Here is a 12,488-nt window from a genome sequence, read left to right as displayed (position 1 = left end):
AGCCACCTCAGCTCCCCAAGCCTCATTCCAGAAACCATGACTACACCGCATAGGACTGGGGTCTTGCTGAGGGTATTTTTAAAGGGAAGATGTAGGAGAGGAGCTTGCTGAAGCCATGCAGATGGCTCAAGCCTGACCTAGAAAATCCCTGGACTCAGAAGATTTTGCCTGGGTCACCTAGATTTGGAGCCAAAGGCCTGACTGTCTCTTTCCTGCAAGATCCTAGGCTGAATAGGGGATCTTCTTGAGCAGGAAACTGTACACTGTACACCAAGGCTAGGCACTGGGGCAGAGAGTCATAAGGTCTGCATGTGAGGCACCTGGGTACAGAATCTCTGGGGTTTTCAGCACCTGTTGGAAGGAGTGGGTAGGTAGCTTGGTCAGAGGCTGTGTGTGTTTATAGCATAGACCAGGGGTCTACAGCAGACAAACAGCAAGCAAGGTTCCTGCACATTTAAAAAGAGCAGGAGACTGAGGCAAGGAGCCCTTCCATTGGGCAGTTCTCCAACCTGAAGTTGAAGAAGGCAGAGCCTAAAAAGTTCATCCTAACCAAACAGGCAACCACTGAGCCTGCAAGGTCAGGCTGCCCTGGAAGGACTAGGCTGATTCAGGTCACTGTAAGGGGGAAAAGGGAGATGGCCAGAAGACCTAGTTTTGCTGAAGGCCCTTCTATGAGAATGGAAGTGACCACTGAGCTAGATGGTACCCACAGAGATCCTGAGGAAGCATATGAGAAACTATAGCCGCTGAGCTGGTTTGGGGAGTATGAGTCTACACATGCAGGATGGGGACCATTTCCCAAGCTCTGGTGCTTCTGAGCAGTCTGCAGGACAGGTGCATCTGTCCCGTGGACAGCAGGTGAGGACAGCACCTCTGCCTACAGTACAACTCTAGTGGCAAAGCTGATAGCTTTACCGCTAAGGACAAGTGCAGGGTAGGAGCGGCTAAGTGCTCTAGACAAAACCCTTCTCTCCGAGACTGAGGCTTCCACTGACTACTGCTACAGCTACAGGGAGCCAACAGGCACTTGGATTCTCTGTGGCAACCACATGAGGAGTGAAAACGAGGCACAGAAAAGAGGAAGGGGTTAATCATAGGCGCACTGTCTGCAGAAGAGCGGGCCTGGATTCAACACCTTCCAGCTCCCACCTCTTGTGTATGTCTCAGGAAACTACAGCAGCCAACCCAGGGGTTCAGAGGTGGGGAGCGACCAGGCTTCCTTCGGAGGAAGCATGCTTTACTACGTAGGAGATGTGATGAGAGCACCTTTCGCATGCTCTGTGCAAAGGATATTGGTCTGTTTCATGCTAAAAGCAGGCCTTGAGGGGTGGGGTCTCTTTGAATTCTACTGCATGAGTGGTCCAGAACGGCCCAACCTGGGAGCTTCTGCAGCAGGCCAAGGTCCCTGGAGTGCAATCATTTCCACCGTCACATGGCCTTCCTCATAGGTCACCTCCCATTTGTGCCATGGATGTAGAGAACCAGGGTGCTCCTTTCACCCACCCCCCCAATCTCCCACTTCAGGAAAGTCCTCTGCCAACAGAGTATGTGGGAGTATCTCTCATGGCAGGATCCTTTGGGCAGAACGGACTTGAGGTAAGTGCTTGTCTGGCCTGCCTTTGCACTGGGAGGTATGGTGGCACCTCGAGGGCCTTGCCCCTTGGGATGTCTGCTTCAACCCTTTGTCACTGCCCACATTCTGGGTGCATAAGGTTATCACACCAGGACAGCCCAGAATCTTCAGAAAGCCATTCTCCATAATCAAGGGGGCCCCAAGGCCTTGTCTCGGCTACTCCTCTTCAGGCCCATGGGGTCTTTGAGATGGTACAGGGTACAGAAACCTTCACCATGTGATTTTTCTAAACCTTATGGCTCCCCAGATGGTGTGATGGATGTCTTCTGGGTCGTGGAGTCCTCCTTACAAAGTGTTGTCATCCCCTCCTTCCTGAGCCCTGTATCTGTGGAGGAGACAATGTAAGTACACTGAGCACAGAGGAGTGCCTTACCCAGTCCACATCTAAGTGTGGTAAAGGCAACATTGAAACCAAGCAGACAGGCCAGCCCTGCATCCTGCACTGCTCGCCTGCCTGCTTGTCCTGCACCGCTCGCCTGCCTGTTCATCCTGCACTGCTCGCCTGCCTGCACATCCTGTACCACTCGCCTGCCTGTTTGTCCTGCACTGCTCGCCTGCCTTTTCATCCTGCACTGCTTGCCTGCCTGCACATCCTGCACCGCTCGCCTGCCTGCTCTGCTTGGTTTTTTCTCCAAGGGCAAAGGATTGGGTTGGGGGGCTTTGTCCTCAGGGGACATCTGGAGATGTCTGGAGGTCCTTTTGGTTGTCATAACTGGGATGCAGGTACTGGTATTCCAGAGAGGAATTACTGGGTTAGAGGCCAGGGACTTGCAAGCACCCAGTGCACAGGGACCCACAGCAAGGAGCTATTGAGCCCCAAATGTCCACAAGGCCTGCTAGGGTGGTGGCAACATCACATCAGTCTCGTCAGCCCCACAGAGAGGACAGCGTTCCCTGAGGCATTGCTTCCAGCTCTTCCTCCCTCACCCCTGTGCAGGAGGCAGACTCAAAGAGATCCCTCTGTCACAGGGAAGGAGACACACCTACTTTCTGTCCATTTGTGGTGCCAGGGCCATCAATCTTCCCGCAGAGCCTCGGTCACCCTGATGCTTAAGCCCACTGCCAGTGACCACAGGCTCAGAGATAACAGTGGGGACAATAGGAAGGTGACCGGCTAGAAAAGGGGCAGGAGACAAACCCTGTGTTCCTGCTGAGCAGTGTGGAGAATCCTCACAGAGTGTGGGCCGTGGTCTCCATAAGGGTGATCTCCCATTCAGCTGTTAGTACTCAGCTCTCTGATAGATACAACCCCACCCGCAGGCTGATGGCTAACTGAAGGCTCCCAGGAAGTACCACAGTCCCAGATGGTATGGCTCTACATAACACTTCCTTCACAGCCGCCCTGACCCACACGACTCTCTTCTTTCCCTAAACCCCACTGCCTGACTCAAAGTCAACCCAGCCTGGAACATGATTCCATCCCTGCCTGACACCCTCAGCCCTTGAATTTCATTTCCAGCAATGGGCTTTATCTTAGCAGCATGTGCTCTACTGGTCAGAATGCTGCGTGTTAACTCATTCCTAGATGAAATCAACAGCGCCAGGACACTGACCTGCAGGGGAGCTAGACCTAGAACTGGGGCAGATGACCCCAAAACTGCATGTTATCTACACTGTCCTGAGGCTGTGCACCAGGTATGTGTAGTAGGAGATATTTAAAAACAGAGGCTTCTTCTTAAGCAGCTGCCATGTTCCTGACTAGCCTAGGCCTACAGCCACGAGTGAAGGCAGCATACTACTGCTGCTCAGATCAGGCAGTCTGCTCAGACGACCAGAGCCACCGGCCCTGTCACCCACAAGACACCAGCGTGGGAGATGGCTCTGCCAATCTTCCACGCTGTCTCTACAAGGCTGGGCTGTGCACATACCATCCCACCATTCACTCAGCCCAGTAGGAATGAAACTCGAATACTTAGATTATCCAAAGGCTTTATATATTTGGTAATGCTCAATAACAAGATGCCCACACAATTAGAGGTGTTACCCAATACTCAACCTAGATAGATCAACTACCTTAGACTGCTACAGACACACCATGTCCACTTCCATGTTCCCCTCTCTCTGGTCCTCTCTCCCCTAGCTCCTCCTCTTCCTCTCCTCTTCTTCTTCCTCTCCTTACTCCTCCCAACTTAGCTCCTCCCAACTTGCAGGAAAAGTATCCCACTACAGGTAGGTCTCTCTAGCTGGCTTGTATACTCCTCCAGGATAGTTCTTCTGTCTCTAGCTCCTTCCTGCAAGTGGTTCTCCAAGGAAGAAGAGAGAAGACAAATCTTCTTCCCCTCTCCTGCAGTCCTCATGGAGACCACAGCCCATACTCCTGTGAGGGTTCTCCACACTGCTCAGCGGAAACACAGGGTTTGTCTCCTGCCCCTTTCTAGCCGGTCTCCTTCCTACTGTCCCCACTGTTATTTTACCTCTGAGCCTGTGGTCATTGGCAGTGGCTTGAGTATCAGGGGTGACCGAGGCTCTGCGGGAAGACTGATGGCCCTGGCACCACAAATGGCAGGAAGTAGGAAATGAGTCTCTGCTCAAGTGCTCTGCAGTACTCCACAGGCCCTTCCTCTGTGAGCTGACTTGCTCAGACTGGCTCACTGTGGGACTGGGAGCACAGGGGGCTCCCCTTTGTCTCCCATACTAATGATTCTGCGTACTTACTGGCATGAGAGCAGGCAGGCGCCCGGGCACAGGCCTACATGTGGCTGAAGCGGCGTCCTGAAGAGGTGAGATACCAGAGCTGGATGGCCGGCTGAGGGTCATACTCCGTGACCGCCACACCGTTCACTGCTGTCATCATGAGAGTGTTGAGCACCTCATTGGAGAGTTTGGTCCTCTCATCCGTCCTGATCCTGCTCATGGCCTTGAACCCCCGTTCACAGCAGGAAGTGGAGATGGGCACACTGACCACCACAGCCACGAGTCTGCTCAGCAGAGGGAATCGGCGGTGCTGAGTCAGGGCGGTCTTACACAGCGAGGGGAATGTAAGGTTCTGGGTAGCTGCTTTCAAGCTCAGCCACTCCTTCTGTAGAGCATCCTCGCTGTATCCCACCGGGAGAGAAAGTGCAAAGTGCCTGGCCAGGCCGAGAATGTCGTCATTCCCAAAGCAGGCCAGTTCAGTCCCGCTAGGCCAGGCCACAGGGTCTAACACCTCCATATTCCTGAGCTGTGCCGGCCAGTTTGCACCAAACCTCTGCTGGAGGTACTCGGCCCCAGTCAGGATCATTCTCTTCCTGTCTGCCTGGAATCGCTGCTCAGCCATCTCTCCTCTGTTCAGGGAGATGCCACGGAGCTGCCCGTCCTGGAAGCCAGCGTTGAACTCTTCCTCTTTGGGCCCTGCCTGTTGGCAGAGTCTCTCCAGTGCCACATAGGCGCGCCCCAGGGTCGAATTCAGCTCTGTGACGAGCACAAGATCCTTCTGGCATACCTCAGACAGAGGCTTATAGATGCTCAGAAAATCCAAAATGAAGTGGCAGAACTTGATGAAGTGGAAGCCCTTTATCAGTTTCAGCATGCCTTTGGCCCTCTGACCAACCTGGCCCCCAGTGTCCACCACGCTCTGGAGGTGCCTAGCCAGGGCAGGCCAGCTCACCACAAACGCATTCAGAGTCCGCCTTCTGCTGGCCACCCACCTGACAGCACTCAAGTCCTTCAGACGACTGATTTCCTGCTCCAGGGGGGCTGCGACACCCTGCAGCCCGCTGAGCCTCTTGTTGGAGGACTGATAAAACTTGAAGACAGTCCGGATGTGCCGCTCACACTTCCTCACCAGGTCAATGTTACCACAGGCATCCACTACAGCCACATGCAGCCGATGGGCCACACTGTGCACAGGCAGCAGCTGAGGGATGATCTCCCGGAACTTTTCCACAAGGCCTCCCTTGTAGCTCAGCATGGCAGAGCCATCAGTCCCCAGACCCACCACCCAGCCAGGCTTCCGGAAAGGGATATCCAGTTCATCCAGGGCAGCAACGATGGTCTCAAAGTACCCATCTACCGTCTCACTGGAGAGAGGGGCCAGGGTGATGTAGGACTCCGTCACCTCCATCTGCTTCAAGTAGCGCATGTATATCCCCACACAGGCCTGGTTGGAGGAGTCCACGCAGCTGTCCAATAGCAGGCTCACACACGGAGAGTTCCGGATGTCTCTTAGGATTTCCTTCTTCAGAGTCTCAGAGATATACTTGATGAACTGGGTACACGCAGTGCGGTTCCGGTACTTGCCTAACAGTGTGGTGCCGGAATTCTGGAGCTGTCGCAAGACCTTCTCGAAGTCGTTCAGAGGCCTGGAGTGGTAGGCGATGGAGTAGGCAGCGTTGAAGAAGTGCTCCATGCTGGCCATGAGGTCGCTGGAGATCTCTGGGGTGAGAGTAGGCTGAGGGCTGTCACCTCTGATCTCCACGGTGTTGATGCACAGTTTGTGGGCCTTACTGACCTCATGGTATTTTAAAGTTTCCACTTTAAAAGGCCCAGTGTAACCTTGGACCAAGCGGGACGACTTGTCATGGAGAGTCGGTCTTTCTGTGCAAACAGAGCAGAACAGCTTAGTCTCTTTGGAGTCCATTGCTAACCAAGGAAACTGCTCAAACCAGGACCTCTGAATGGAACGGGGCCTGTATGTGCTCTTGACATTCTTGGGGCCGTCCACGTCTCCTTCACACACGCTGGGCAGGCAGTGCGGGCTACAGGTCTCCACAGAGGCTGGCTGTGAGACGGACTCTATAGCTGAGGCCAGGGTCTGGCTGCTGGCTTCTTTCACTGCCACCATCTTCTTTCTCCCTTTGAAGAAATTAAATTATGCTTGGATTCGTTGTTCTGAGCCCTGTGGTCTACCAGCTAAGACACCCGCATTGAATAAGCACCCATTGTGTAAAGCAGAGAAGCTGAACACCATTCCTCTTTCTAAGATGGCTGCTAGCTTCAACGAACCCTCCCCAGCATTCCCAGTGGAGGCCAACCTGGCTCCCCCAACAGAAAAGGCAGACCCTTGTTTGTTCTTTTGCTGGCTCCCCCACCCACTCACCCCGGTACCACAGGACTATGAGCCACCAGATGCTGGTGAACTCGATCAACCACCCTTGGCCGCAGACAGCATTAGACTAAACAGGCAACTTTAATCTTCTTGTGAAGCTTCACAAACAAGTAAGGATAAATTCAAGCCCCTTCATCTTCGTGTGAGTCTCCGAAAGCATGTTAAGACTCACACAGAGTGGCTACTGGCCAGTCAATGATGGACTGGGGTATTAAACATGTAGCTCGCACAAGTCACAGAGCTGTCACTGTTCCCCAGGAGGAAAGGATGGGAGCCCTGCTCTGAGTCAGGGCTACCCCACTCCTCTTGCCCAGTGTCTCTCATCTGCCTCTTCCCACCAGCTCTGGCACGGCTCCGTCAGAACTCTGCTCCACAGAGGACCTTATTTTTTCTGCACTGTCTCTGTGGCTTAGACTGTTCTACAGTCTCAGGTAGGGTAAGTTCTTTATTCATCTTTGTCTGTCTGTGGCCTTGTAATACAAGAGGTCCAGGATAAGTATGGCTGGACTCAGGTTGTGTGGCTTCCCAAAGCTACATGTGCCCAGTCTTGTGCCTTTTAGAACTTAATGGAGCCAGACTCACCCAGGGAGCGACTTTTCCCTGACTTTAACTCATTAGGATCCTTGATCCAGGGTGCAGATCTCTGTTCCAGTTTTGTGATCAAGTCTGGCTTGGCAGCAGGAGGTTCTGTTGGAGAAATAAAGAGTCATACTATCACTGGGCTGGCAGAGCACACAGCCCACCACAAGCTAGACCTGGCCCTGTAACATGTGGAGACGATGGTTCTGTCCTTGGCAAAGGCCAGTTAGTGAGACAGACTTAGAACATAGTCATCTGAATGCCAAAGTAGGGGCCAGGGAAGACTACTTCTTAGCCAGGATGGATTACTTCTGTGGCCAGTCATGGGAAGCAAGAGCCAGTGAGATGTTTTCAGAAAAGTGCCTGGGGTCAGGGAGTGGGGGCAGAAGAGAGATAAAACAGGAGAAAGATGCCAGATGCGATGCAAAGCCCTATGCAAGAGGCTGAGGCTGCCATCAACAACTGGCTGTGCTTGAGCCCCATATAACCTCAGCTGGCTTTTGTTCAGGTGGCTAGCTGCACATCTTTGAATGAAAGGCCTTTCAAGATATCAACCATCTGCAATGGAGCCTGAAAAGAGATTAAGAGAGTTACGCACCACTCTTTACTTAGCTCAGTAAACTGCTTTCTTATTTAATGTGAAAATCCATTCCTTTCCTGCTTTTGTATGTCTGTGAAGGTGTGCAAACAAGGGTCAGCAAGGTGACCCAGCGGGGAAAGATGCTTGCCACTGAGCTTGATGACCTGAGTTAAATTCCCCTGAAACCAGATGGTGATAGGAAAGAAATTACTCCCAAAGTTGTTTTCTGACACACACACAAAACACACACATGCCATGGCATGTATGTGCCCTGTCATACATACAGACAAGGACACACATGCGCACACACACACACACATAATGTTTAGAACACATAGAAGTAATTAGTAGTTCTGATTGCTTCTGCGAAGAACTGAAGGAGTGTTTATTCTTTGGATCACTTGGATATTCGTATGCATGACATGGGTATTTGTGTGTTTACATATTTACTTTTAATAAAAAGTAAGTAGGCAAAAAGTAAGTAGGCAAATGATTAAAGTGTGGCAGACTGAACTGGTGTCCTTCTTAAAATGGCTTTGAAAGAAGTCCAAAGGTATAACTAAAGGCACAAACCCAGAGAAACACCGTGCTAGACAGACCGGGAGACATAAGATGCGGTAGGGCTGCCCCCCAAGGGGAGCCGAGGGGGTCTGCAGCACAGCCCTGGAGGGCAAGACTGGGTGGGGGGGTGAGAGAGTCATCAGTGGGTAAGGAATGATCAGACGAACAGAGTGGAGAGATGGCTGACACTTGCTCAGGCACCAAGGGAGCCCCAGGAAAGAGCACCATCTTGGGGGAAGAAGAATGGAGATGGAGTATCCAGGAAAATCTTCCAAGAGAAATCCCAGACCCCAGAACACTGAAAAGCGAGGGGTAGTGTTGTTGAAAACGTTTTTCAGTTCATAGGCTCAGGGGTACTGCAAGGCTTGAGGCCCTGGCTGGCCTTGTCTCGTCTTGTACCTTCTGTGCCAGTAAAAAGAAAGGGTGTGTACATGGGCGCTCATGCGCGTGTGTGCCTGTGTGTGTGTGTGTATGTGTGTATGTGTGTGTGTGTTTATGTGCTTCCCTTCCTTCCAAACACCAATATATATTGACTTTTTTAGTTTCTTCTAAGACACACTCAAGTTAAAGCTGGTCCTTACAGTGTCACCTACCCTTAAATGATTCCAGCCATGTACAGAGCTTCCTGTTGTCTGCTTCTAAGGCTTTTTAAAATTAGTTATTATCATCATCATCATCGTCATTATCATCATTTTGAAATAGGGTTTGTATTAGTCCTGGCTGTCCTGGAATTTACAGAGGTCAGTCTGCCTCTGCCTCTCAGAGTGCTCAGATTAAAGGTGTGTGCTACCAGACCCAACAAGGTTTTGTTTTTAAATAGGAATGAACTTAAAAAATGTAGCTTAAGAAAGACCTCCTATATGAAAACAGGCAGAGGAAAGACTAGACAGTCTAGAGATACCACAGGGACCGACATGGAATCTTAAACAGGAGCTGAGACTCGATCCTGAGGGTTGTAACAGGGCTCAGGAGTTAAGATCACTTCCTGCTCTTCTAGAGGACCAGGTTCAGTTTCCAGCACCCACACTGGTGGCTCTCAACTGCTCCTAAGTCCAGCTCCAGGAGGTATGACCATCTTCTAATCTCCGTGGGCATCACACACACATGGCAGACACACACACATACACATAAATAAAAACAAATCTTTCTTAAAAGCATTTACCTATGTGTACGGGTGTTCTGTCTACATGTATGTCTGTGTGCCATGTGTGAACCTCTGTCCTCAGAGGCCTTGGAATTAGAGTTACACAAGTGTGGGCCACCATGTGACTGCCAGGAATCAAACCCAAGTCCTCTGGAAGAGCAGTAAATTTTCTTAACCCTGAGCCCTCTCTTCAGTCCCCAATTAATAAAGGACTTCGAGAGAAAGAATTAATACTAGCAGTAACACAGCCATGATGGCACTGCAGGAGAGAAGACAGGGGGCTCAGAAACAAGATGGCGCTACAGGAAAGAAGACGGGGTGGCAGTGGGGGGGGGGGGTGTCAGAAACAAGAGCAGAAACAGAAAATTCCCAAACACAGAATCATTGGGAAATTTAAAAGGCAGAAAACGGAGAAGAAAAAAAAAACAGCTTTGTCTGGTCTCAATAGAAGAAGATGCACCTAGTCTTGCTGCAGCTTGATATGCCAAGGCTGGTGGATATCCAGGAGAGGCTTCCTCTTCTCTGAAGAGAAAGGGAAGGAGGGGTGGGAAGAGGAGAGGTGAGGGGGAGGGACTGGGAAGAGAAGAGGGAGGAGAAGCTTTAATCAGGATGTAAAGTAAATAAATGACTTAATAAAAAAGAACATTTTATAAAAAAAAAATTAAAGATCTACAGAAGAGCTGTTGCATATTTGAAAAAACAAACAGAAAACTCCAAAGGGGATGGGGGGAACAAAACTGAATTGTTAGGGGGAAAAGCAGAAAATAGAGAAAAAGAAACAAAACACAGTCTTGTCTAGGAAGTATCTGACTAACAGAAGAGTTCTGAGAAAAAAAGATAAAAGAAATCACTGTGGAAATCTCACGAGGACACTTTCCCAGCTCTGACGCTGGGGAAGGAGCCACGAGGCAAACAGTATCAATACCTGCTGCAGGCATATCATGAAATGCCTTAGTACAATGGACTAGACTTTCAACAGTAATTATTACTTTTAACCATGCACATGTGCGTGGTGGGTACGTGTACACAAGTGACCAGAGGTGTAAGGTCCTAGGCGGGAGTTCCAGGCAGCTAAGAGCTGCAGATGTGGGTACCTCTTGGTGGGGTGCCAGGGAATCGTGAACCCAGCAGAGTCCTCTGCAAGAGCAGGTCATGCCCTGACTACTGAGCCGCTGGGATGGATTTTAAAGGCTCTCAGAGAAGTAATGCATTGTGCTCTAAGATTTAGGAGTAAGAAGACTATTCAGTTTCTCAGCAGTTATCTGAAAAACAGCAGAACAGGGCTTTCTAAGGAAATGGTTTCCGTCCGGAATCCCGCATCCATCAAACCCTCCCTCAGTCCTGTGGGTACCATGGAGGCATCTGCAAATCTGCCGTGTCTCAGGAAGAAGCTTTTGCATCTACTGTTTGTTAGGAAGCTACTTGAAGATGTGTCACTGAAATGTCCCCAGGAGGGACAGATCCAGAAAGCAGGAAAGTGACAACATGACAGAGTAGTCGCTAAGCCACAGCTGTGTGGAAGGCTAAGTAACTAGTCTGGTAACTCGTTTAGAAGGTCCAAGAGGAAAGCGCCCAGATAACCAATGAAGTCAACAGGCCTCAGGATGTGTGGCCACAGGGAAGGAGAGCAGAGGAGCGTCTTAACCCCACTGGAGAGAGTTTGGGAAGAATCAGTGCAAGTACAAAAAAAAAAAAATTACCCCAAAAAATACAAAAAAAATCTACAATAAAGGAGAAAGCACAATGTGGCACTCAGCAGTAAATAACACACAGACACAACTGGGCAAATAACTTACATTGATGTAACCATAAACGTTTGTTGTCCTGCTCTGAGAGGGTGGAGGGGAGAGAAGTGGGCCTGGGTGGCGTAAGAGGCCATGTCTTCATCCTCCACAGTAGGAATCACTAGTAACATCTAAAATTAAACCAGGAAGAGCAATGAACACTTGCAACAGGGTGTTTGCATATGACTCTGTCTGCCTATCTGGGCTGAAGACATCAAATACGAGGCACCAGGGCCAGGACGACGGCTCAGCAGGTAAGGACTTGCCACCATGCATTCAACCTGGGTTCAATTTCTGGGACCTATACACTGGAATGAGAGAAACAAATTCTCACAAACTGTCCTCTGACTGGCAGGCATGCACCCACATACATGCACACGTATACAATACATTCTAAATAAATAATTCTAAAAGAGTTTAAATGGATTTGTTGCCTCTAACAAGGCTCCTACTGGACACTGCAGGCTAACAAATAAAAGGTCAGAGCCAAAAATAGGTTTCCTCTTTTGCAGTTGGCCAGTGAGATACCACAAACCCTCAACCATCACAGGACGTGTCAAGGACACAGATTATCCTCCAGAATTTGACAGTGAGACCCTATTGCTATAGACACCACATACTTGAGTCATAGAATATGAAGAAATCAAGCTGGTAATGATCTAGAAGCTTTGTCCCTACTGGTTAACATTCAAAGTACGAGAAGGTGCTATGCACACTACTGGGGGGAAAATAACCACCCATCGTACCCACTTATGAACCCTGCAAGCTACAATAATGACCAGCCTGGCAAGACACGCCCACTGGTGCAGTAGTAAGGTAAATGTCATGAGTGTAACTAATCACTTTCTCATTATTTTTAATAGTTCCTTAAGATAAGACTCTATACCTGACACTGTTACTGAGGCCAAGAACCTGTGGCTTGACATAGGCCCTCAGGCAGAACAATTGCTATCATTCTACTAAGTGAACACAGTATTTAACAACCTGCTAATGGCTTATCAAAACACTTATAGGTTAGTGCATCTGTCAACCCTCATTAGAAAAGTTTGTTTCTTCATTCAGTAGATGGCAATTAATGGAGACCCACAAGTGGTCAATGCGCAGGCCATAAAGACTGTGGAGTGTTCAGCTCTGCACAGCTATATCCCACAGCTATATCCCACAGCTATATCCCACAGCTA

The 12,488-nt window shown here is 49.9% G+C and overlaps 1 protein-coding gene across 2 annotated transcripts in view; it reads right to left on the bottom strand.

The window, feature by feature from the left end:
• Window positions 1-12,488, bottom strand: part of LOC114636695 (zinc finger protein 862-like) — an 18,198-nt gene continuing 5,710 nt past the window's right edge. For both annotated transcript variants that reach the window (XM_028784765.1, XM_028784764.1), the window contains exons 2-5: window positions 11,320-11,438; window positions 7,242-7,346; window positions 4,289-6,406; window positions 1-1,958 (exon numbers count right to left, since the gene is read on the bottom strand). In XM_028784765.1, the coding sequence (XP_028640598.1) occupies window positions 4,323-6,395 (2,073 nt within the window). In that variant the 5' untranslated portion in view covers window positions 6,396-6,406; window positions 7,242-7,346; window positions 11,320-11,438 and the 3' untranslated portion in view covers window positions 1-1,958; window positions 4,289-4,322. The remainder of the gene's footprint in view (window positions 1,959-4,288; window positions 6,407-7,241; window positions 7,347-11,319; window positions 11,439-12,488) is intronic.

This window comes from Grammomys surdaster, unplaced genomic scaffold (genome assembly GCF_004785775.1).
Source record: "Grammomys surdaster isolate TR1022 unplaced genomic scaffold, NIH_TR_1.0 124820, whole genome shotgun sequence".
Classification (NCBI taxonomy): Eukaryota; Metazoa; Chordata; class Mammalia; order Rodentia; family Muridae; genus Grammomys; species Grammomys surdaster.
Note: the sequence above shows the minus strand (reverse complement) of the source record. Positions and strands in the feature narration are given on the sequence as shown.